Consider the following 27,588-nt stretch of genomic DNA (forward strand, 5'->3'; position numbering starts at 1 on the left):
CCCTTTGAAAAGGGGGAGAAATCTTTTTATCATTCAAAAAATCCAAAAAAAGTATTTTAATAAGTATGGAATCCTATTTATTAAAATACTAGTCTTAATCCATTTGGAATATATCCAAGCATATCAGGACTTAATTTACACTCTGTATAATGCTGGACACATGTTGATCTCCAGATTAAATTCCAATAATTATACGTCTATGAAATTTGAGTTAGTTATGTTTTCTTAATATCATGCAGTATATCTTCAAGAATGACTCTAGAGAGATTTAAATTTGTATTCTTTACATTATTGTTTTGCATAAAAATAGTTGTTTAATGTTAAGAATAAATTCAAAAATAGTTGCTTGATTCATAATTAATTAAGTTATTAATTCTTTATTAACGATAATATTTCATTTTTCAAACATATTTTTAATGTACCACTATCTTCATAAACAAAGACTATTTTGTTCATTTTAAAAAATTAGTTTATATATTACTAAATTTTGATTAATTTGATTTTAAAACATGTGCTTGGCTGGATGCTGCTTATATCAAAACTAGTTAAAAGAATAACGTTGTTCTCACCTTTAATAACAATGAAATTTTGATTGCTATTGTATTGTATCTATTTGACAGTGATTGAGGTGTCCAGTGGGGAGTATGGGGACCATACAGAGAGAATGATGATGGCTGTTGACAATGGACGCTGTTACCGATGGAACAGGACCCTGAGGCCCCCGGAAGTTGCAGATGATAGTGAGTTTTGTTGAGAATAACTTTGTTATTAATAACTTGTCAACTAATCATTACATGATAAATAATAGTTTATGACAGCTATTATTTATCATAGAAAATTTCATACATACATACATGCATGGGTGCATTGGAAGACCTTGGGGTCCAATATACCAGAACATTGAGCATGACATAGAGTCAGAGGTGGTCAAAAAATACGCACATAAAGCCACCTTAGAGAATCTGAAGTTCCTGAGGTTATAACCTTATATAAAGCTTACTTTAATAAGTTTCGTTAAACCTACTTCGTTGACTGAATTTTGTGATTTTCAATTAAAACCAATTAAGCAACAGTATAATCGTGTAGTTTTGTTTCAAAATTTCCAAAGTATTAATTTCAAAATATTCCCTTTTCGATATTTGTGCCAGTGCTTCTTCCAATCCTCGAAACACTTCTCAAACTCGATCTTTGGGGTAGCCTTTAGCTCTATCAGTGATGCACTTTTATTTTTATCAATGCTTATAAATGACAGATCTATAAAGTTCTCTTTATTTTTGGAAAAAAGTCACACAGAGCCATATCTGGAGCATATGGCTGGGGCATTGTTACAGTTCTGTTTTTTGCCAAAAATTTACGAAACAAGCAATGAAGTGTGAGCAGGTAAATTATCATGGTGCATGAATTGTTTTGCCACAAATCCGGGTGTTTTTCCTTTACGCAAACAGCGTTGAACTAGCACTTCGGCTTCACATTCGAATGCACTTGTCAAGCCTTTTTCAGTCTTGGCGATCCAGAATGCCTCCACTGGAATGATTGAGCCTAAGTTTCAGTAATTCGGGTTGACGTCATTTCCGTAAACCCATGTTTCGTCACTTTTTATAACATGTTTCAGTAATTCTGCATCATCATTGACTTCATTTAGAGAATCCTGAACAATTTCCATTCACCACTGTTCTTTGCTGCTACACATTTCGTACACGAAAAGTTCTAAAATATTTTATGGCATGAGCCAATTGATATGCCAACATCCTCAGCGACTTCTCTGAACTTCTTCCATAAGCATTTCTTCCAAATTTTTTCATGTTTTCATTGGTTGTTGATCTGCTGGGGGATCCAGAGCATTCTTTATCATCAATTAATTCACGGCCATCTTTCAAACATTTATACCACTCGTAAACCCGTGTTTTACTCACAGTAGACTCACTATAGGCCCTTGTTAACATTTCGCTCTCTTTGCTATACCTTGTTAAATTTTTCACACAATATTTGATACAAATTCTTTGTTCAATTAAAAAAGTCAGCTGGGTTTATAAAACATATTTAACCTTAGCAGCTGCCACTGAAAAATTAAACAATGAATACACCTGGAAATTTTATTATACTTCAGGAATATGAGTATCAACATAATAACAAAAAACTTTGACAAACGGACTTTCCAAACCTATGAAACATAAAAATTCCTGTTAGTTTTTGAACACACCCTGTATGTGGTTCATATAAATAATTTAACTTTATATTTTTTAATGATTAAGGTGAATTTTAACATCTGGCATCGATTATATGGGTACTGCATTCATATCAAACAAAATTTAGTAACTTGTTTAATTAATTTTTTTATCGTTAACTTAAAATGTTACTGTACTAAAGGTATACTCTGCTAGTACTATTTTCGGTGTTTAATTTTCTGTGATAAATACTAGTCTTGCAATTTAAAGTTTGAATAGTTTTGGTTGAAAAAAAACTAGAACAATATATTAAATTTAAAAAAAAACAGGTGTTTCATTTATGAATTTCAGATTTATTGAAGCTAACTTGTAATTACTATTGTTTTTAATTCTAATTTAACTGCATGTATTTAACTGTATAATTAAAAATACAGTACTTGAATACAATTAAAATGTATTGTTTTAAAAAAAAGATTTGATGAATCAGTAACTAGATTCATCCTATGCAGAATGGATTTAAATTACACACCATTTACTTGCAAAACAATCTTTATACACAAATGTAAGGGTGAACTCTTTTCCCAAACTTCAAAATACGAGTATAAAGTTCACTCATAAATCTGCTTGTATTTTACAGTTTGAGAACTATGCGTATAAATCATTTAAACATTACTCTTTGTTTTGTGAAGATTTAAAAGCTCTTCCAGGCTGCATTTCCATATATTGGTACATAGAACTGGAGATTGTGACTACCATTGGACTATTAATGTTACAGTTATCAAAATGTCAAGAGAGGAACTACACCAACTAAAACATCTGTACAGCTTCGACAGTTCACCCTGGCTACAATTCCGCATCCTCATGTACCGCATGATGCTACAGAACTGGAGGCAAATTGTGAGTTTGTTTAATATCTTAATAGAATCGTAATTGTAATCAATTTTGTTACATTAACAATAACATTACTTGTATTTTAAGTTTAAAAAACTACAGGAGGAAGGAAACCACCCGTCTATGATTTACAGAAACCAAACTAAGAACCTGAACTGAGAAACCAACCTTCTCAACCTTCTCCTTTTTTAACAAAACCCCCCATATTTCAACCCACAAAGAATCGGGAAAAATATTTCTCAAATGTAAATGTAGGCTATGCCATACCTTATTTTAAAGGTCTTTCTCTGTTACACTAAAGGTCTCTCTTTCTGTTTTAACTGGCTATTTTGATAAAGAAAGTTTTAATTTATTTCGCTTATTGTATTTTGGTGGTCCAAAATGTCAAATTTATTCGTGTAACGTTGAGTGTACAGAGCAGCAGCAGCCGTGTAGTTCTGAAACATTGATCTAATACCATCAACATCGAGGAAGCTTCCCCATTGGTGAATGGTATATATGGCAGACAACAATACACATCTTCACGGACATGGCACAAAACTGACTGACTACCTAAAAGAAATAAAATCCGATAAGCATGGTTATCATCTTTTATCATTTCTCCCAAACTTGTTCAAAAAGTTTTCATTTGTTGTTGAAGATCACCTTGTCCATACCAAGATAAAGTAACTGATCATACAAATGTGTTTGGATTAGAATAAAACATAGCTGGTTTGTCTATTTGGTTTATTTTCAAACAAATCCATCACAGATCACTATTAGATAAACAGTAATCAGTGTTAAAATTTGATAGGAATTCACATGCTTAGTGTATGGTACTTCTCATTATACAAAAAGTGTTTTAAAAAAAAAGTGGTAGACACTTTTGATTACCCTAAGGTAAAGGTGAGACGGCGTATTAAATCCAAAAAAATATTGTGAAAATTAGTATTTTTTGGTGGCAGTTCTCAATTATTCAAGATAAAGCCAAACTTTAAATTTAAAAGTTGTATTTTTTTAAGACATCTATTGATAGGTGCAATGAAACCTTACTGTTTGAATATACAAGTTAGGCTATACAAGTTTGAAATATCCTAAATTTGAACTATTTAAAAAATTTGTAAATGTGCTGAAAGTAAGAAATGTAACATATTTTAGAAATACTTCTTTAGTAACCTTGATTGAAAATTTGGATTTGATGAAATGTTTAACAAGGTAACAGTAAAAAAGGTTGTGAAGCCATACAACTTTGACATTTTGGACCACCAAAATACAAGAAGTGAAATAAATTAAAATATTGTTTTTATCAAAATTATAAATGAAATAGAGATCTTTAAAATGAGGTATGACTTAACCTACCTTTACATTTGAAAATCTTTCAAAAATAACTCCTACCCCCCTCCCACAAGTACCATTTTGGGGTATTTTTTAGTGTTCAAAATTATTTTCATAATATGGGGTTTTCGTTAAAAAGGAGAAGGTAGTATATTTCTCGGTTCAGCCACTATACATGACAGAAGGGTGGTCGCCTGGTATATATATAAAGTTATATGTTTTACTTTACATGTTGTTCATTTTACTTTTTTACTACAATTTTACTTTTGTAGATTTTGTTCAAGGGTTACAGTTATTGATTATTGTTTTAATTTAAGTTACATTAAAAAATACATTTATTTGTTTTATTTCAGGGGTACATTCTTTTTAAGGCTGTGATGCATGTTTTTGTTGGACTCATAATCGGTGGTTTATTCTTCCAAATGGGAAATGATGGCTCTAAGACACTTTTTAATTTTGGATTCTGTTTCGTCACCATGATCATTTTCATGTATATTCCTATGTTGCCAGCGCTTCTGCAATGTAAGTATTCTATATCAATATAGTATTCTATATATTTGTCTATCTACATGTATTCTGATTGATTAGTAGTAAATGATAAAAAGATTATATTCTACAACAAATATAATTTAATAAGACTAATATTTGTTATACATTGAAGACAGTTGTGTAAATAAACATGTATAATTAATTAAAGGTTGAATAAAAATGTTTTATTGGACGTTATGTAATCAATCTGTTGTAACTGAGTTGACTTTTTATGTTTTACACTATCCTTATTAAATACAGTTTTCTAAATGAGCAATTTATTTAGTATGACATTAAATAACCCTCCTTGCTCTTTTTCCTAAACGTTACCGGAGTCAATAAGATTATACAAAACACTCTTAATATTAGACATTGTTTCGTATGTTAGTCAAAGTTTTAATGTCATATGTTTTACTAATATTTTAATCCTTCTGAAATTATTGAATTAAAATTCAATAGTTACTGTTTAGAAGAAGCAAGCCATTTCATGAAGAGATAAACTGGTTGTTAGTCTATCAGATCGTCTTAGCCTGGAAAGTTTTGTAGTGAAGTTTAGTCTCTTATTCTGGCTAGGATGGTACTCGAAGACATGCAAAGTGCACGATCTTCAACTGAGTACGCTGTAACACAGAGATAACTGAAATCTGCTGTCTATCTGCGGTTTCACTAGACGGAGTGTCTGCTCCTTTGTTCAAACTTGGTTTCTCTATGCCTTAGCAGCCAGTAAATATGTTGGGCGGCATAGTTTTTGATAATGGGAACAATCGGTTTTAACTCTGAGGAGCTCTTCTAAGGGGTGGCCTATTGCAATGCACTTAAGCCTTTTGGCCTTAAGGGCCTTTTGTGCCCTCCCCCCCCCCCCCCGAAAATGTACCATGAGGCCAACCAGTCTATAGTTTCAGCAGTTCAACAAACCATCAAAAACAACTGATCAGATCCTCCTGGGCAAATTCACCACCCATTTCTAGACTAACAAAGATGGTGTAGTGCTCTCTTGCTATTGCAGGACAGTCACAAAGAGCAAGTGTTCAGAAGTCTCAGAAAATCCTCCTGGAGAATGCCGACCTGTGAAGAAGTTTCCGTATGCAACAATGTCCTATAACCCGAGAATACACCAATCTACTTAAGGAGAAGGTCAAACGTCACTAGGGGGGAAGGCGACTCTAGGACCATTCTGGTCAATCTAAGACCCGGATGCAACCTCCACCTTCTCTCATGTTCAACGTGAATCCACTTTGAGACAGCCTTAAAGGAATCACATCTAGAAATACTATAGAATGGTTGAGGTCCCGTCATGAACGCTGAACCCAAATTGGCCAGAGTATCAGCCCTTTCGTTCCCAGAGATCCCCTCATGACCAGGAATCCAACAAACTGTCACAGTGAAATCAACATTCTGCTGCACATTCTTCAACTGAGTATGCTGTAACACATTGACAGCTGAAATACGCTGTCTATCTGTGTCTGAAGAGACAAAACAATGTTGAAACAGCTTCACTAGGCGGAGCGTCTGCATCTTTGCTCAAACTTGGTTTTCCAATGCACCTGGCTTGCTTTGATAGACAGCAGATATCAGCTGTCATGGTGTTACAGCGAACTCAGTTGAAGATTGTGCAGCATAATGTTGTGTTTCACACTTTCTTCGAGTTCCATCTCAGCCAGAGTAGGAGACTAAACTTGACTACAAGAAGCCATTTGTTAGTAAAACTATAAAAAGCCCAACTTAAAGATCTGTCATTTTATACTTCACAGAAGATTATGCTTTGTAAACCATGTTGGATATAATTTGTTATGTGAGACATTAAATAAGGATTTTTATTTGGAAATATTTAGTTGCCCCCAACTCCTCTAAATTTCAGGAAAGGGAACAAAATGTAACAACATATATTTTTTTCAATTTGTAAGAAGAGTAATTAAACATTGTCTACAGCTTTCTATTTTATATTCATTATTAAAAAATTAAGAGAACCATGATTACTTTTTCCAAACTAATAGTACTATAACTTAATTACATTTACAGAACTAAATATAACTTAATACAATATAAGTGCAAAAATTTAAAATCCCTAAAAGTAGCATATGATATTGTCCTAATTTATTTATATAATGTTGTAGTTCCTCAAGAAGTGAAGTTATTAAAAAGAGAACACTTCAATCGCTGGTATGGTTTGAACCCTTACTTCTGTGCACTCACCATTTCCAGGTTGCCAATTCAAGTAAGTGAATATATTTTTTCAAATGTTCACAATTAACTACCCAAGTGAGATACTGGTATACCCTAGTGCATATTTTAACTGAAACACATACAAAGTAACATGTTTTAAGTGAATTAGATGAATGAGACAGTCTTCTTAATAGGTGGGCTTGACACTTCATAGCAAATTTAATGAATTGACATCAATGGCAACCAAAGAGGTCTCTAGTTTTAAGTGGAGTTACAGTTCTACATCATCCAATAGGTTAATGCATATGCCACGAGTACAGAAGATCAATTCCAGTACATACCAATTCCGTACATGATTACATCTGAATTTTTGAGATTCCTCTGACAGAAAATTCTTGTTAGTTGAAATTATAAATGCAAAATTAAATTTTGGCTGTAGATGAAGTAAAATAGTTTGTAGTATTTAACATTTAAATTTTAGTTATGCCTATGCAAATGTTATTATATGAGATACTGAGGCAATGAAAATATTCATGCATATCTCTAAAACTTAATTTAGGAAAGAGATGAGCACATACGTGAGAAATTGCTCTATTGTGTACTTTATTATAAGCAACTTATCGTGTACATCTCCTAATACACTGTTGAAGCTATTTTTAGGATTAGTGAAATTTTTTTGAAAATACATTAAGAATGATTTTTTTTTTTTAAGTACCAGATTAAAAACTGGTCCAAACATTTTGCAACAAAATCTGCTTGTCAAATTTGGACAAAATTATTAATTTTGACTTCTAAAAAACATACATTATCATTGAAAATCAAAATTAGATTTGTTTATCAAAATTTAATTTGGAATATTTTATTCTGTGCTGTGTATGGGAGTAGAAAGTAAAATGAGGGGTTTTGTGAAAGACGTTATCTTCTTAAAGAGGAAACAACAACTTAAGAGTCGTTGATTAAGTTACTTGAGAGTTGTTTTCTCGTTGCTCAAAAGGTAAAAGGCATAGCTAACTTTTTCTTGTAATCAGTAACGTCAGTGTATGAAGAAATTACTAAAATTCCATTTAACGTATTTTCGTGTTTGTGCAGATAATACTGAGCAGTATTTACATAGTCCTCGCTTACACCATAACAGATCAGCCAATGGAGTGGGAGAGAGGCATCAAGTTCTGCATCATCTGTCTTTTGACAGCCATAATCTCTGAGAGTTTGGGACTAGCCATCGCTTCCAGGCTCAACATAGTCGTGAGTATCTCAATTAAATTCTTAGTCTTTTTGTCTTTCAAGATTTTATTTTTGAGCATATCTCTTATAACTCACACATGATTCATATTTACAGGAAAACATCATATTGTTAAATTTAACTGAACAAAGTTAAGTGTGTATGTAATATTACATTTAAACTATTACAAATGTCATCATTAGCTAAATTAACCAATTTCTGACATTGAACGCTTTCCAGGCAAGACTTTTACTACATTAGTACCAGAAATCTCATTGTGGTTAATCCACTATGTGAAACACGAATGCAATATGTTAATTGGCTTCTTTGTATAATTTTTTGCACAAGTCACATTAATATAAGCACTTTATAAGATAAGTTTTGTGATTTGTGGATGTGATTCTAAAGTGTTAAACCAAATTTCAAGGTTTATATTTCTTGATTCCTAAATTAAAATCTTTCCCTCCCTAATACAAGAATAATAAAGATATAACACAATAGTGCATTGTTTTTACAAATCATTACATTATAGACACATTATATTGGCTGCTCGAGCAAAACTGACAAAAAGTTATTAATTGTTGATAATCCAAACAGGCATAATCACAAGCCAAGATTCCAAATACTGGTTATTTAGTTCAGTCAAATATCAGCAGGAGTGGAATTGAAATGTTATTTTTGAGTCCTCAGACATGAGGAAATCAAACCCAGAAGGTTATTGGATCTGCTATAGTCTGTAACTAATATGTTGCACATTGTATGTAACTTATAGCTAGGGGAGCTGTAGGGTACATGGGAGCTAAAGATCCCATGCCATAGTGCTATGGTACAAGCTGTACCTCCCTCAGAGAAAAAGCCTAGATCTTTCAGGGAAGGAAAATTCATAATAAGTTCAATAAATCAGCGTTAATATTGGAAACAACTTGCAGTAAGTTAGATTTCATTACTGACATTCAAGATACCAATGGTCGTGTTATTTTGCAGAATGGTATATTCGTGGGGCCTGCTCTCTCTGTGCCCTTCATGCTGCTGGCGGTGTATGGACTGGGGACTGGTAGCAGACTAATCCCTACAGTAATCCGCTTAGCCATGTACTTGAGCTATTTGCGCTACGGCCTAGAGGGTCTCACTATTTCCATATACGGGAAGAACCGTCCGACAATGTACTGCCCACCAACGGAGATCTACTGTAACCTACGAGAGCCCCGGGCTCTACTCAAGGAAGTGGGCATGGAGGGAGTGAACTACTGGGTGGACTTGGCTGCTATGATCTTCTTCTTCTTATTATTCAAGGTATTGTTTGATAAGGCATTAAAAGTCATACATAAAATTATAGCTATTAAAGTTATTTCTGACAAAACTTAATATGCAATATGCTCCTTTGAAAATACAAATGTTGCTTTGGTTGCTGAGCAATTAAAACATTTAAAAAATCAATTAACTTTCTAAAGTTTCATTAACCTTAATGAAACCACTACATAACCCTTTTCCTCGAGTAAATATGAAGTAACAGAATTTTCTTAGTGGTTAGTATAAAATTAGTAACTGTATGATTACCATTTTATGGAAGTAAAGAATTCTAAAGTACTAATATATATGTATATTACTACTTTTGAATATGTGTGTGTGTGTGTGTGTGTGTGTGTGTGTGTGTGTGTGTGTATGTATACATGTTTGCGCACATGTGTGTGTAGGAAGCAAGTAATTTTTGTGATTCAATATTTCTTGAAATTTTATGTATATGTACCACTATTGGATGGAACATTTTATTTTTCAAAATTTGATCCTTTGTAGTTAAATGTAAAAGTGCAGTATATTTTAAATTAGAAAGAAACTTTTTGTTTTATATGAATGCTTTCATATTATGAGTTTTAAAAAACCAAAAATTGAATAGAGAGTTTAAAATTTAAATATGTGTCTGTTTAGGTTATCTCCTACGTTCTTCTGAGGAACAGATTGTCTTCAACTCAGAACTTTGGTGCCCTGAGCTACATAAACCGACTGATCAAGTCACACTTCAGTCTGTCTGCTCGCACTGCGTAGATCTTTCTTTATATAAAATCTGATCTCGTATTTTATTAGTTGAATTGTATTTTTATACAGAGTTTTGTTGATTAAGTGACTTACTCTCTTGCCTTAAGATGGCAAAGACTTTATTATTACATCCTCTTCAAAGTTACTACCAGAGTCATCCCTCTTGGTTTGTATTTCTATAAGTAGGTTCCTAATTTAGTCTTTAACTTTGTATTTTACAAACCAGATTAGCTTTTTAAGTCTATACGTTATAAATCTTGAATGTATGTATTTATTTTATATTTGTTATTATTTAAATAATAAGATCAGTTCTGATGCAGCATTTGACATCAAATCTATAATCAGTGGTGAATTTCAAACCATAACCGTGTCATTTATAGTTTTATACTGTATTTGTATTTTGAAAGTATTTGTATGCAATATAAACTGTTGTTCTTGTTATAACTACTGAGTCAATTATTAGCCACCTATCCTATTATTTAAATTTCTAAGTTTTATGTTTTTTTAAATAAATCAACGAGTTTATATTTACAGATAGAATGTAATAGAACAATCATAAGTCATAAAATAAATCTAATAACAAAGATTTTTTTACTTTAACATGTTCTTCAGGCACCAAAGCAAATGGTTGTCTCTGCCCTGTGAGAAGGTAATATTTTCCGCTTGCGCTGTAACAAAGATTGTTCATTTTAAACAAATGTTGCTTGATGAATATTTTTAAAACAGTAGATTACACCCAAGTTATAATTACACCTAATACCACCCTACCCGAACTAATAGCATATTTGCATATGCCAAAAATATATTTTAGCCTTGATATTGTACTTCTGGTGCAGAGAAAACTTTTCATTGAAATATCAAGCACATACAATCAGTTATTGTTGGATTTATTTTTTATTGCTTGTCAATCCTTTCAAATACTCTCCTTTGAGAATACGAAATGTAGAAGAAAATTCATTCCGTGAGAAAATAGCATTTAACAAGTTCATGGCAATTGCTATTTCCAGACTGTTTTAATGAACGTTGAATTTTTAAATAATTATGGCAAGAAGCCATTATTTTTTACATTAAATGTCTAAGTATAAAACGAGAAAAGTATGTAGGCTTAGGATTTTTGAAAAAAAAAATTATTGCATATGTTTTTTTTTGTTTCTCCGTGTACCCCAAGAGGTACCTAAAATATTAGGTCATGAGATTGTGCATTAAGGTCATAAAAGGGGAGGACCTGCAAAAGGTTTCAAACAATGGGTTAAGTAAGGGATTGATATGGTTTGTAGTGTAATATTACCTAGGAAAGTTTGTTTTAAAAGTAAAATATAGTTTAAGAAAATGACATGGCTTAAAATTAAATATAATTAAGGATATAACATGATTTTTAATATAAATAACTTGCCACTTGTTTGAACATATTTCATATACAAACAGAAACATATTCATATCTGTGTCTTCAGCCTTTTTTCTGTGAACTTATGACTGTGAGTTGAAGATGACTAAATTAATACTTCAAACGAAATGCCTCAAACTGTTTGGGAATGATCAAAGCACTTTTCCCGTACTGACCTGTCTTTAATGAAGGTATTAAACATTATGAAATAAAAAAAGTAATTAAAAACTGACTATACCATCTTAACTGAGTAACTTCACTTCCTCGTGTTATTTAGTCATCAAGGAACTAAATCAATGTCATATCTTTAACTATATCCCTTACATTATATGTAAGTTACACTTTTATATAATACTACAAAAGAAAAATTTGTCTGCCAGATTAAAAGTAATATGATTTTATGACACAGAAGGCAAGAAAATAACCTTACCCAGTTGATGTTGCTGTTCTGACGTTATAGATTTTATATTTGTTTAACGACAACTGCCTAAAACCACACTCACAATCAATGTTGATGTCAACCCACAAAGTGCCTTCATACTTACTATTGATTGGACACTCATTTTTCGATACTGAACCAAATTGTTGTGGAATATAGATTTTAATGAATTAGAAGAAATGTTAATGACTTTTTACTCTCTTGTTCTTGAATTTATCTGATATCTCTGAATTCATAGGACAGATATTCTCCAAGACAGTATTCTAATTAGGATTTTGAAGAAGTGATTAATGAAAACTATTTTTAGTTTATCTCAAATGCAATGATTGGTTCTAAGAAGCAAATGTTGCACATTGACAAATTGTTCATCCACTGAAGAAACTCATGGACACCTTATATTCGAATTAAGTTTTGTTAATATTGCTTTAAATTTTTTATCTTTTTGTAGTCTTATACCCTTTTTAGTGATTAGTGACAAATTATAATTTAATTAATACTTCAATAAAAAAGTAAAATCAATATTTAGTAACTCATTATATACTAAATATTTAATAATATACTTAGAATAGATTAAAAGAAGGTATAAAGGACTCCTAATTCCCAACATTCTAACTTAAGCTTATTGCGTATCCCAGATTCTGCCGGTAACCCCCTACCCTGCAGATTCCTGTGGCTCCCTGTACCTTCAACATGATCTAAGAGGTTCTACTCAACCTTATATCGAACTCATCACCTGGCTATGAGGTTCAGAACAGGGTACTTCTCCTAGTCCAAATTAATGTGTTCAGTAGTCTCCTCCTTTCTATTACAAATATGCTTGATATGTGATTTTGGAATACTTTTTCTTACTTTCCAACACATTTGCGGCACCTTTTGCATTACTAGGTGGCCTACCTGGTGTAACAGTGTATGCTTTGGGACACTGGTTTAAAGATTAACATTACAAAGAAACCTACTTGGTAGGACAATTTTCTCCCATGGGCAAAGTGGCCGTGTTATTACATAGGCCGGCCTGAAAGTCCTGCCAGGACTCACATTCAGATGCACGGAACTCTGCATCTGTATTGATGGACTCAATAAAATACAGAGCAGACCTGCGGTGAGAACATGTTCCAACTGTAACACATAGCAACAAACCAAATAAAACTATTATAATTTAAAGGTGTGAATCACTGCTGTATATATATATATATATATATACTAAGTGTGTTGAATAAGTAGCTGAGTGTTTCTTGTTTACACTCAAGTCATTGTAACTTTTCCTTTTATCTTGTATACCTGAAGGGGCGTTTACACTGGATGTTGCAGACATCTGTATGCAACTTTTTTGTGAACAACATTTACGCTTTAAGTCTTCTTCGGCTATTGTTGAGGACACAAAGAGATGGAGGGCATTTAAGTTCAGATAACGAGTGTGGAGGATGTTGTGCTTGCAACAGCAGCCTGCATAGTTCTTCAAATGCAAACCGAAGTTGTTAAAATGCAATTTAACATCATTTAGTCTTTTTTATCTGCTCCTGAAGTTAATTTTTTATCTTATTTTGAACCATTGATTTATTAACTTTTAGTTCCTCCCCAAGCAATTTAAATTCATTCCAAGCACTATTCTTTTTGTATTTGTCTTTGAACTTGGACAGATTTTGGTCCTAGAGAACAGGTCTATCTTTGAATATCACCTGTTCTTTCGACGACTCATAGAAGCACTCATTAAACTCACAGGGATGAACTTAAGAAGCTTCCACTTTCACAGATTACTGAGCTGATAGGTAGCAGCCATGTGGTTGTGATAAGTGGAGGTAATAAGGGAAAAAAACAGCCACATAATTGTGAAGGATGAGGGCAATAACGGGGAAATGTTTGCATCACTGAATGAGCACTGGAACTTGTGTAGACAATTGCTGCATTCCTTTAATCTTTACCAACTCTTGGTAGAAAACAAAAATTCTATTACAGACACAAAAAATCTGTCTTCGACACAATTTGTTGGCAATTTTGTCAAAGTGCTGTTTTTACATTTGTCATCAACACATGTTGCCAACTTCTATGCAAATGCGCTTTTATCATGCAAAATTACAAAATGCAGATAAGTGATTATTTCTATTTTCATAAAATGGTAGAACAACAGTGTGTCATTTAAAATATGAATAACTATAAGTCAGTCTGACTTAAAGATGCTGATCATGTGATGATGTGATGTAATTTCTTGATTATATATTGTTTTTGGACTGTTTTGTATTTACAGATTATACAAAGTATCACGCAAGAAAAAAATTGATCTGTATGCTATCATAATTGGTGGTAATGAAAACAGCTGATGTAGAATTTTTGAATAGTAGAAATGGACCTTCCTTACAGAAAGTGAACAGTCGGTGATTAAAGAGGGCTCATATTTTGTGAATGGATGAGAATAATCCTTATTCTCTTAGGATCTTTTGCAGTTATTTAGGACTCTGAATAAATTCTCCCGGATTAAAATTTAATGTAGTTGTCCAGACAGTTCAAATGGAATTACCAAGACCTAAGGACACTCATTCACACAACACCCGAAGAGCAACATCTGGACACCACAATATCTGATACAGCAAGAAACCATCTTATATGGGAAGAAAAATCTATAACACCTTGCCACTTGATATGAAAAACTTAGAGAGAGGGAGTTCAAGAGAAGCCTTCAAGACTGGCTCTTGGAGAGACCATTATATACCATGAAAGAATACTTCGGTTCGGTTCAATAAACGCTTCCATATTGTAAAGCAAGAGACAAGAATATTTTAATTAATTGTAACTTTTGAGGCCATTATACTTTTTTATGTTGTTGTAAATTAAGAACATTATACTATTGACTATAAAACTACGTCAAGAGCCAATCCAATTTCAATAAAACTCACACGAAGAAATGTCACAACCTGGCTGCTGTGAACCACCGTTGGGGTAGAAGTCGACATGCCCCATGGGTCCGGGCTGGCCGAGGTAGCCAGCAGCTGAATGGATGATGTCCACAAACACTGCATCCCCAGCATCCAGGCTCACCTTTGACTCCATCGGAACGTACGGCAAGGCTGGGTCCAGACCTACTGCAATCAGACGTACCGGACACACAGCTTTCGTTATTGTTATCAGTGAGCATGTATGTGATAGTTTTGATTACTAACTGTTGGGCATTGGTTAAGTGGAGAAAATTAGTTGTGAGCAACAAGATAACCTATGGTGGAAGTGAGACCTATTTATGTGATACTCTGCACAAAACATCAAATTAATAACAAATGTTCCAAATCCTTCCGTTGCAATAACTTTAATTGTTGATCCACAGTCCATAAAATCAACAAATAAGATGATCCTTTTTTTCTCACGGTTTCAAACTAATCGGTTTGGTGAACTTGATGGGAGCAACTGCACTGACTTGTTTTAATTCGTTGTTTCTGTCTCATTGCCTGTAATAATGAGAGAAAATAAATTTTGAAAATAGCAATCTAGAAACATTTGACCATTGCACATTCATTACTATTTTTGTTGGTTCATGAGCATTTTAGGACCCACAATTTCAATTTGTATGAGCATACAATTTCTGTTACTATACATCTATTTGAGGGAAAGTACCTAATTGTCAGCAGCAGGTCCAAGCTGAAGATTCTTTTGTTGTCAATCCTTCAGTCTACTATTCTACCGAAGATCAATCATTTTGGAGGTATTTTGGAGATATCTCTAGCATTGGAGAGATAATCTTATATGCACAATAAACAAATATTCATCAGAATTAAAAACAAGGAAAGGAGGGAAGGTTGTGTATGTTGTACCTGTGATGCGGTACACCAGACCATTGTGGAGCTCGCTGCCGGCGTGGCCTGCAACATGTGCTCCTAGACTGAAGCCCACAAGATGAACACGGGACAGTGATACTCCGCCTTCCACAAGCTGGTCCAAGAGCTGAGCTAGTAGCAACCCTACGCTGTGCAAGCCCTTGGTTGCCACCATAGGATAGCAGGAGCTGTCTCCGATCACTGACCAATCCACAACGATCACATTGAAGTCACCTTTCTTCAGATATGCTGGGTAAAGAACTCAGTATCAATGTTAGACTTTTGATAATTACACTCTTAATTAAAAAAGCGTTTTCCTTCCCTTTAATCATTTAAAAACGTAGACTGCAAATACGTAATAGATACCAGCTTATGGAAAAACAAATGAGGCTTTCATATTTTAATTCTATACTGTAACAATGGAATAATCTATATTTGATTTTTTAAACAAATGTATTTGAGTAACAAACAAACACTGCACAATTATATCTTTAAATAAATGCAGTCTTGAGATAACCTGTTATATTGAACTCCTTTTAATATTGACAATTATGTGTAACTGAAAACAGCACAGAAATAAAAATGGACATAAATAATAATTAATAATGATAATAATATTACGAAATTTTACTCTACTATGTCGCAAAGATTACAATGTTTTTATATTCATGTACATTATTAAGTACACATTAGTATTTATGAAGAGAGTTTATATACTTTTAAAATGTTAGGAATTCCTCTACATTTCTGATTTATTTTGTATTGCAATGAAATCTGTATAGTATGTAATTGATACATTTGTATACAGTTTGCACTACAGGAAGAAGAAGCACTTCTACGATTGATTCAGAAGAATTTGATTAACCTCTATTGTAACCACAATGTGACAATTAATTTGCTAGCTAAACTCTTCAACATCTATTTACTGTAATCAGTAGAACTATAACATATTATTCATGTAAAGTATCTACTTAATTAACAAATACAGTAATATGAAGTGTAGGTTTAACACACCATCCTTCATGTCGGTCATGATGTCAGTGTGGAAATCTTGAATATAACCGTGGATCAACACTTTAGTCTCAGCATGTATGTTGAACCAATCGGACTGCAGGCCAGACTTTGCAGGACTTAGATATTCAAAACCGTAATCTTCCTCATACTGCCTAAAAAAATTGAAGTTTTGCGATTTAGTATGTGTATGCTGCTACTAAATCAAGCAGTATAAAGTAATCTTTCAGCTGATAACTATATATAGTGAATTCATAAGATACACTATACACATATACACTATCTCATAACAATTCTGGATTTACACTATTTTAGATCTTAATTTAGTCATCTAAGCACAACTAAAGTATTCTCTACTCAAGCTATACTATAGTCTACGAGTCTTCAGTGCTCTTTTCAAGACTGAAGAAATTGAGAAACTAAACTAATTGTGGTGAAAGTATCTCATGAAAAGTTTAATCTAAGTGTAATTGAGTTCTTAACTCAAGCAAGAGCAACTGTATTCTGAAATATCAACTGAAACTTTCAACAGAATTGTTTTCTTTAGTTACATTTTCTTTTAGCCATCTCTGAGCCCAGTTCTATTTAAGGATAATGAATTAAGCCCTTCTATATTGTACTTCTCATATGGACATTACTAGACTGTGTTGATTACACAATTTCTAAATATATGTAAATCTTTTGAGGTATGACTCTACCGATAAAAAAATCTGTAAATGTCTATTCTATATTATTTTGGTTGGTTATTGTTGCTGATGGCTATTACGGGGTAAACCCTTAAACCCTAAAGCTTTTACATGTGACTCAAATAAACATATGACACTCTAATCTTTGTAATTTATTTAAAAACATATGATCAGTGTTATTGTTGTGTGTAAATAAAGAGTTCTGTTCACCATTGTACTGGGTGTAAACGTTTATTGTAGGATAACATTTTTTTACTTTTCACTAGGTACCACCTCACAATGACTATGACACAGTTTTATTAGAAACTGACTATGGTCAAATTTGTATTACAAAATATAATACAATACATACAATTATAATAGTATTGGTTTGATACTTTCTACACTAACAAACCATTATTGAGAGAATTGAGTCCACTTTATGGAGGACTACTGCAGCATAGTCAAGACTTTCAAAAGCAAAAGATTTATTGAAAGTTCATACATACAGCTGTGGGAAAAATTCCAGACAAAAATCATGCTTGTGAAGATATCTCCAATATAAACTAGCTAAATTTCAACTGTTTCAATTCACTTCTGGCTAGTTTATACCTTCCAATTTAACCATAATTTAATTTAATTTTAGCAGTGTACTGAGTAAAACAAAATGTATGTATCACTTATAGTATTTGAGCAATCCCATAGACATTCAAGAGTGCCACATCACTAACCACGAATTCGAGATATGGGGTAAAATGATTGTTCTATAGATCTATTTTGCTGCAGACAACTATTGTTGGAGTAGGTGAGGCTCCTATAGGGTTTTAGTGCTAAAATAGTGGAAGTACCTTCCCTGTCTGCTTTGATTAGAAGAAATTGGAACAGAGGTAGCTTATTTCAAGGTGACATAATTTAGACAGTGCCTGCTATCCTCCTCATAAGTGGATTTAACACAGGATCTCTAGGCTGGAGGCAGCCGCTATCCCAAAGCACATTTTGAATACACTGTAACTTTGAGAAAAAAGTGCAAAGGTCCTTTTGTAACTAAGTGTTATGAGAGGTTTCCTCAAATTAACGGTAAACGATAAACTGTTCCTCAACTTTGCAGTAAGTAAACAGAATATAACTGTTTAATTTCTATATTACATAAATTGCAATACATCTTCTCCTCAATTATATTTTGAAGCTCCCGTATGTGAACTCATGGAATGGGAGTTACAATCCCCATAATCTGCCCTAAGCTACAGGCTTTGGATGCTTGTAGCTTTGAGAGGATGCTTTTACTGAACCATCTTTACAAGGAGAAAAGGTCTTATTTTGACTTAGAGAGGCCAAACATGCAGAGTGGTTTTACGTACGTTCAGAATCAAAATTGTGCAATTGTGATTTAATGTTTACTGGAAAAAAATTAAATTCGGCTATTGCCATTTATACTAATTTAATTGACGTAAATAAAAGTCGTTTGACAGGTATTTGGTCTTCTGATCATATGTCAGTTTGTTTATTTATACACATATGTGACAGATACGGCCAAATACAAAATAATTAAATCGCAAAAATAAGGACTCTGTGGTGTAATGGTAGCACATTCACCCGGCAAGTGAGAGATCCGGGTTCGAGTCCCGGCGGAGCAAGTACTTATAGTGATTCAATGTTTATTGAAAAAAAAAAAATATTTATATATATATTCTTTTTTAAACAGTCTTGACTAGATACATATTGAAATAAAGTGAACATGATATGCTTTATGTTATGCAAGCAATCTCTAAAAACTGTTCCTCAAGTAATCACTGCTGCTTGTTATGCATTATACTTTCCTTACCTTCTCCTCCGTGCCATCTCTGACAATGACTCCTGCTCATACACAGGCTCTGGAAAGTCTACATCCGTGTTATTGTCTGGCTCAGGTTCATCGATGAGGAACAACTCTTCGGGTGAGACTGAATTGTTTCTATATATGCACACAATGTTCATTAATTGTACCATTGAGATGTTGTGATGTTATATTAATTTTTTTGACATTTAATCCTTATTTAAATTCTCAATTTGAAGAAAAATGTTTTAAAGAAAGAAAACTGAACAAAAGTTCTTTTGTGGTGTGGCGATACAGATGAGTACTGTTCCATAAGAACAATTGGGCTTTGGTTGTAGAGTTTTGTGTGGTGCCTCATTTTTAAGGTTTAATTTGTAAAAATTTGCAAAACTCGCAATATCAAAAATAAGGAAACAAAATTTTAATAGTTTAATATTAATTTTGGAAGACAAACATTCATTTCAGTACATTTAGTTCTAAATGCTGTGGAGGATGACTGAAAATTAAATCTACTGTTCCAAAAATACTGGTTTAATTTTTAATATTTTGCATAGTTTTACTAATAAATATATGTTTGTAACAACTATAGTGTTTATTGTTGGAATTTCGCTTAATAGTAATCTAAGATATTTATAAAAACAAATTATAATAGAAGTAAATGTTAATAAAACATTACTTTTCCAATGTAGTTTATTTTTTAGGCAAGGCCTTTCGAAACCAAAGGTGGAGTGGAGTTAGATGATGAAACCTTTGCTTTAGAAAGGTCTCGTCCAAAAAATAAACTACAGTATATTGGAAAAGTATTGTTTTATTAACACTTACTATTATTTTAAAATTTATTCAAATTGCTCCAAGAGTCTTCAATAAATTATAATATTTACACTACTACAAGTAATTTTTATTTATAATAATTTCTGGCTTTTTATATTGTATAAATTATTTAGGGTCTGTATATAATACTCATTATAATATACATATTTTGTAAAAAGATGTATAAATCTTGTATTGCACTGAATAAATGGTTACAGATGAAGCATTTAAATCTTGTGATACACCAGAATTAGCAAAATGTTATTTTATTACGGAGTGATAGTGTTATTGTTATAAAAAATTAATGAATGAATAATTGTTTATTGTTTAAAATGATGGTTCAAGTTTAATGTCAAACGGAGTGCTCACCTAGTATACAAGTAGAAATGAACGTCATGTACCGTTGGTTCATTAAAAGATTCCAGTACGCAGTGAAACCAACCCTTCACGACATCAAATAGTCCAATTTCTGCACAAGTCAGCAAAACAATCACAAGGCTTGTTATGTTTTTACAAACATATATGTGTATTATGAACATATGAATACAGAATAATACAAAATACTATCTAGACTGCTTGTTTTGTTTCAAGTATGTATTATAGGATAAACCATTATAATGGTTAAAAAAATCAATGTTTTTAGACCCCCACTCACTCACACAAAGTAAAGAAGTGGTTTTTGTCAAAGTTACCATTAGAGTATAATATGAATCCATAAGTAAGCGATTGTACATAAAACATGGCTGTAAATCACAATTTGTGACAGCATTATTGGCATCAGTGCTAATTTAAGAATATTGACTACATACTTTTAGGAAAAAATTTAAATCCTCAAAAATAATTATTTTTGTACATTATAGATTTATATTACTAGACTTTTAGATGTTTAACAAAATATCTCAAATGCTATCCATTATTTAAAAATTCTTCTAGAAATGCGAAGAAAAGATTGAATTTTGGTTTGAGACAGAATTAAATTAAAACCTTTGATAGGCACCATAAAATAAGCCTGATTTAATAAACATTCAACATGCAATTTATAAATATGTTTAGAACAATTTCTAATTATTTAAAAGTTATTTAAACCCAGTGGTTTCAATTAATTAATATTAAATTTGTTGATAAAAAGCACAATTTTCTGTTTTAAAAATGTTCAAGGGATTTTGAATTTAAATGTTTAATCCAATAATTATTACACTATTTTAAAATAATTAATTAATAACACTTTCAAGGAAAATGTCTTAAAAAGTATTAATTCAGATTTCTTGTAAAAATGCAACTGAACCAAGAAGTCCCACACTCCATACCAAATCAAGACTTTCAAGAACTGCCTGATACTATGGGAACAGGGAACACTATGCCAATAACATTACGTAAATAACAAACGTTTGTGTATTATATTATGCCACTATTGATTAAACAAGTTTTTTTTCTAATAATGCAATGAAGTAAATACTCCATAATCGCAGATGGCATTGCAAGAGCATTAGACTTGTCCATTAGCTCCAAAAACGTTTTAGGAATTTAATACCTCACCCATTCTTCTTCCCAAATTTCTTGCTCTTTAATTAAATATCCATATATCATTTTGTTTAATTTCATAGTACATTTTTTCCTTCCTTACATTTTCACTTTTGGACAATAATTACTTGTTAATTATTGTTATTAGCTTCTCTTCAGTCAGTAAGAAAAGTCCAATCTTAAAGACCAAATAAAATGGAGAAACTTGAAGTAATTTAACTATCCTCAATTAAATATGGCTCTGTATGAAAAACATTCAAATTTTGCTGTAGTATTTTTCCATAACAGGGTAAAAATTTCATTATTTAGATTAGACTTACCTAATATTAATAGTATTGGTGTTGTTGGATGATTGGATGGGTTGTTAGGTGCAAAAAAATCAATTTTAGTTTTTATTATTTTTTGTACCATCGCGAATCTTTAATTTAAAAATAACACTAAAATTATTAAATTTTGGTGTGTAATTTTTATTTTATAATCATAATAATTATAAGCAAATCACTGCACAGAATGTTCTAATAGTTAGTTCAGTAACTCACCAAACCCACGTCTTATTTTTAAAGATGATTCCTGAAAATAGTGTTTTTTAACACTAAGGAACATTTTTCTCAGGAACTACAAATTATATAAAATGGTTTTAAAAACATTGTCCATACTAAGTATTTTAGGTCAATCACAATGGAATCTGGTATCTTTTTGTAAAATGTTAGTTTACTTTTACTTTTTGTTCGTCTTTACTTATTTATTCTCCATTATTAATAGATTATTCTCTATATATATATATATATATATATATATATACTTTAAATTCTTATTGCAGTACGCAAGACCTTGACAGATCTAAAAACTTCTTAATGAGACGAAGAATTAAAAAAGATATATAACAGCTACAATAAACTTATGGTTTGTCACACTTAAACTGTGTAACATTTCTCACCAAACAAGCAACAAAAAAAAACATTAAAAGAACTTACTTGCCTCATGTACATCTTTAGTTGTGTTTGCTGTGTTATTTACAGCAAGAATCACAACTGAAGAATTCGAAGGGTGTAAATAGTCTGGTAGGCTTCCGTTTTGGATTTCTGAAGCGTTCAAATCAAATTTAGTAACATTATTTGGAGTTGCTTTGAAGATACTGATCAGGTTTTCCAAAGGTTTCATCACATAAGCCATAATGTGAAATGAGCTGTTATGAGGTAATGTTATGTTTATAGCAGACTCAGCAGAATGTGATTCTTCTGAATTCACATTACTTAGATTAGCACATTTAACATAATCTGGGTGAAGTAGCAAACTGCTATTTGTGTCCTGGGTTAAGTTACATATTATAAAACTAATATTGTTTCCACCAATTTCAAAATTGTTCGTTCCATTGTCTTTTATTATAGGTGGATTTTGGAATTCATCAAATGAATCATAAAAATCATTGGTAACTGTTGTGTTCTTTTTTTCATTAGAGTTTTTTGAAAGGTGAATTTTTTTCCTCAGTTTAGAAAAATACTGTTTGATGGTACTTTTAACTGAACTGCTCTTTGGTGAAGTCTGGTTATTATTACAGATAGTTTCTGTACTTTTTCCCAAACTGGTACTTACGTTATGTTGAATTCTTGTAAAGTCTGCAATTTGAGTGGTAATATTCACAGTGCTGGGACTTTTAAATTTAAAGATATCTTTAAACCTGTTTCTTGATTGTGAATAAGGAGTTGTTTCATTCTGTTTGATATTAAGACTTTCAAATGTAAAGTTTGATGGATAATAAATACCCTCTGAACTAATAAAAACCTCTTTATTGTTTAGTCTTTGAAGTTCAGGTTTTCTCTCTGAACACCATTGAAATATATTTCCTTTTCCGTAATCCAACCTGCAATTAGAAGATGAGTTTCTATTTTTTTGTCTGTCTTTGAATAGCCATTTATTTACAGATCTTCTACTAGTCAAGTAAATTTCTTTTTGTTCATCTGTGTATCTTTCCGATGTAAAATCAGTGTCAGGAAATATACCTGAATGTTCAGATTCTGTTGGAAATAATTTCCCGTTACTTTGCTGGTTTATCTCAGTGGTTGCAGTTGTATGTTTCTTAAATTTCTTAAAGTTTAGTCTAAAATTTCCCATTAGGGATTTTCGTGTTGTCGTTTTGTTTGTGAAGAACGTTTTGTTATCTTGAAATGTTTCATTATCAGGATAGTTGAAACATAACTGGTCACTCGGTTTGACTTCAGAAAATATTTCATTTGTTTGTTGTGAATTGTATATCATGGTTGGTTTTGACTTGTTCATCAAAGTTTCTGTAGGGTATTGATCTATTGAAGTGAAGTCTGACTCATTTAGGGTACTTGACTTATGAAACCTAAATATATTTTTGAATTTATGATTTCTTTGGTTAGTGGTTGATTTTTCAAATAAACTATATGGACTTGTTCCAACAGCTGTTTGAACTTTGTCATAATGTTCAGGGTTACTCATGCCCGTATCATAATCATAACGTTCATCCTCGTCATCTAATTTTGTAAATGTATTAAATTTCTTAATGAAAAAGTTTTGTTGACACTCAGTTTTAATAGATTCTTGTGTAGTTTTAACTTCCTTAAATGTTGGAGTCTCCATTTCAGGCAAAGTCTTCATCAACCAACTTTGAAGAGAGTTAGGAACTGAAAAGTCTTTATTAATAGGAGGATCAGAAGTAGGTATAGAACTATCACTGCTTGAACTAGATGATCGCCTTTTAAAGTTAAAAATATTTTTGAAATATTTAATACCTTTGTGGTCTGTTGAATTTCTTACATCATCCTCAGTAATGTCTAAACTCTGGTCACTCCCTGTACTACTAAATTCAACATGTGGAGTTGATGGAATTTGTGATTCTATCAGATTCATAGTTTCAGTCACATACATTTCTGTTGTAGAATTTTCTACCTCATCCGTCTTAAAGTTGGGTTGTGCCAGATTCAGATTGTTGCATGTAGAATACTTTTTAGATTTGAAAATATTCTTAAAATAAAACTTGTTAGACTTGCTGTTAGTGCTATCATGAATAATTTCATTAAAACATAAACTATTATTGACAGTGGTTGTTGCGTCAGAATTTAAATCAAATGGATTCGAATTGTTTTCATTTGCAGGTTTTGGTGAGTTAGTGTGGGTGTTATGAAAACAAGTTGATGATTTAATATCTGTATTGTTGTATTGGTACATTGAAAGGTTTGTTATTTCGGTCATATCAAGATTTATCATATTGAGAACATTATTATCTTTAGCTATTTCATTGTAAGTACTTTCATTTCCAGAATCATTAAACAAACCTTCACGAATCTTACCAGAGAGTAAAAAATCAGATTCTACACAACCAGTAGCTATTGGTAAAGTTGAATTTACAAAGATATCTGTAGTCTCTGTAATGTTTCTTGTAGAACTTATGGGTTGTAGGGTCATTTTTTCAGTTTTAGACGCAGCCCAACTAAATTTAGTTTTAAAAAGATGAATAGTCCTGGCACAATTTTCCCTATGCACATGTTTACGTGAGCTGTTTCTGTGGGGATGTTTCTGAAAATTCAAAAGATCTTTCAGATGGAAATTTCTCTGAGAACTGCATTTAATGGTTGATTCATTGCTCTTTATCAAACCTTTCTACAGACTGAATTATTGTGCTATCAACAGACTCCTTGGGTGTTTGTATTGTGTAGTTAGAAGTTGTATTCCTATTTTGCCAAACATTTTGGAAAAAGCTTTTCTTAGTTGGGACAAAAATATCTGTGCCATTAATTTTATAATAATGTCCTAAATAATTATGTTTGTAAACGTTGGTTGTAAAATTAATATTATTTATTGAAGAGACATTTATTATTGATTCTGTTGTATAACTGAAGATTTTATCTTCAAAACGATGATTCTCTGAAGGATAGTTTTCATCCAGAATTGTAGTAGATGGTATTGTATTTCTATAAAGCTTTGAAACTTTAGTAATTCGGTAATTGGATGGTTTGGCTGAAGTTGGCGTCTTTGAATTGGATCTAAACGTTGTATGTATCAACTGTTCTGAAGATGTTGCTAGGTCTGAATATCTTGATGACAACTCAGTTGAATACTCTGTTGCATTATTACAATATTCTGTGGATGATTTGTCTTCCTTCACATCATTGTCTTTAAGAAAACTTAAATTAGTAATCAAATTTTGTGTTGTTGTATTACCCCAAACTTTTCTAAATATATTTTTCATCCTATTTTTTTTTAAAGTCTGTGAGAAGTTGGTGACACTACTTTGGGTGTAGGTATTTTCGCTGTTCATACTTAAGGTCCTATAAGAAGAAACTATTTCCTGGTTTGACTGCACTTTTTCACTGATGTTACTTTCAGATTTCTCTGTAGTGTCAGTAGAGTTATTATTTTCTCCTAGATGTTGATCATGTACAGATGAAACACTTTCAGAAGTAGTTGAATTAGGTTTGCACTTCTGAAAAAACAAATCTTTGAACTTGTCTTTCTTTGACTTTCTAACAGTGATAAATGTTGTAGGAGCAGTATTTAATTCAGATGAATTAATAGCCATCTGGTAATTGAAGGTTATGCGTTTTTCCAATGATTTTGTGGTTTTTGGCCTTTGTATAAAGAAAGGTGTACATGTAAAATATGAACTGCCTTTGAAATACTGCTTGACATTTCTAACCAAACTTCTTTTTCTTTTGTTAACATTTTGTTCATTATTTTTAAATGGAATTTTATTAGAAACTAAAGTTTCATGATTACGACCAAAAGGTAGTGAATTTAAATGCCTCTCTGATACCTTTGGTTCTTTGTAGGATTCACTGCTTCCAAGTAAGCCAAAACTCATTATAAATAACAGTAGTGTTTCGATTGCAAATAAATTAGCAGTTCTGAAAAGTGAAAGCAGAAATTCAGAATAGAGTAATAAATAAACATGTAGTTTTGATTAATATTGAAACATATTTACAATTTTATTTGGTTGTTATAAATAAATATTACATAAATATAAATGAAGATATTACTAAAAATATTGATTATGTAGCTCAAATTAAATTATATGTATGAATGGTTGTGGCCATGCGCAACCATATTGATGCAAAAGGGATTGCATCTGCATAGCATCAATGCTGTTCCCAACGGGGGAAAATTCTTTAATGGTTCAATGCCTCCAAAACATCCGATCTGTAAAACACCAAACATAATATTGATGCTGTAGCTCAAATTAAATTATATGTATGAATGGTTGTGGCCATGCTCAACCATATTGATGCAAAAGGGATTGCATCTGCATAGCATCAATGCTGCTCCCAACAACGATGGAAAATTCTTCAATGATTCAATGTCTCCAAAACATGTGATCTGTAAAACACCAGACGATGATATTTGTTGTTTAAAAATTGAATGATCTACTTTGCAAGACCTAAGATTTCTCAACAACAATGTATATTCTAAGATTAGCTTGACACTTACGAGAACATCAAGATACTACATGATATTCTTCCTCTTGAGCCTATATTGTCCATATTCTTGTAAAAAAGGATTATTATAAACAAAAATAATTACCACTATTTCACTAAGGTTTTGGTGGTATATAATTGATTTCAGCTCATCATACAATGGCTGATTGTAGAGCACAATAGGATAGGTTAGCTTTTCTATGACTAGAATGATTTCGCTTAAACAAAGCGGTCAAGTTGGCCAGAAACATTTTAACCTATCTGAAACATTTCCTTGCTTTCATAGCTATATTATCTGCCATTGATATAATAGTTCCTGCATTAAAAGTCTCAACTGCAGAATCAAGAGAAGGGGGAAGAAGTAAGTCAGCCCAGTTATAAGATGAAAGCTAGCAG

At 32.0% G+C, this 27,588-nt stretch overlaps 2 protein-coding genes across 2 annotated transcripts in view; one reads left to right on the forward strand and one right to left on the reverse strand.

Annotated features, from left to right (window-relative positions):
- LOC124356842 (ATP-binding cassette subfamily G member 4-like) overlaps positions 1 to 10,761 on the forward strand; it is a 95,680-nt gene extending 84,919 nt beyond the window's left edge. Inside the window, 7 exon segments of the mRNA XM_046808090.1 lie at positions 621 to 740; positions 2,941 to 3,062; positions 4,724 to 4,892; positions 7,013 to 7,113; positions 8,151 to 8,306; positions 9,268 to 9,576; positions 10,210 to 10,761. Of these exon segments, the coding sequence (XP_046664046.1) occupies positions 621 to 740; positions 2,941 to 3,062; positions 4,724 to 4,892; positions 7,013 to 7,113; positions 8,151 to 8,306; positions 9,268 to 9,576; positions 10,210 to 10,326 (1,094 nt within the window). The 3' untranslated portion in view covers positions 10,327 to 10,761.
- A 68-nt stretch (positions 10,762 to 10,829) lies between these two features.
- LOC124358160 overlaps positions 10,830 to 27,588 on the reverse strand; it is an 85,923-nt gene continuing 69,164 nt past the window's right edge. Inside the window, exons 14-21 of the mRNA XM_046810454.1 lie at positions 22,732 to 25,381; positions 20,606 to 20,705; positions 19,436 to 19,564; positions 16,952 to 17,103; positions 15,935 to 16,186; positions 15,029 to 15,214; positions 13,097 to 13,256; positions 10,830 to 10,985 (exon numbers count right to left, since the gene is read on the reverse strand). Coding sequence (XP_046666410.1) covers positions 10,871 to 10,985; positions 13,097 to 13,256; positions 15,029 to 15,214; positions 15,935 to 16,186; positions 16,952 to 17,103; positions 19,436 to 19,564; positions 20,606 to 20,705; positions 22,732 to 25,381 — 3,744 coding nt within the window. The 3' untranslated portion in view covers positions 10,830 to 10,870. The remainder of the gene's footprint in view (positions 10,986 to 13,096; positions 13,257 to 15,028; positions 15,215 to 15,934; positions 16,187 to 16,951; positions 17,104 to 19,435; positions 19,565 to 20,605; positions 20,706 to 22,731; positions 25,382 to 27,588) is intronic.

The sequence above is a fragment of the Homalodisca vitripennis genome, chromosome 3 (assembly GCF_021130785.1).
Source record: "Homalodisca vitripennis isolate AUS2020 chromosome 3, UT_GWSS_2.1, whole genome shotgun sequence".
NCBI classification, from domain to species: domain Eukaryota; kingdom Metazoa; phylum Arthropoda; class Insecta; order Hemiptera; family Cicadellidae; genus Homalodisca; species Homalodisca vitripennis.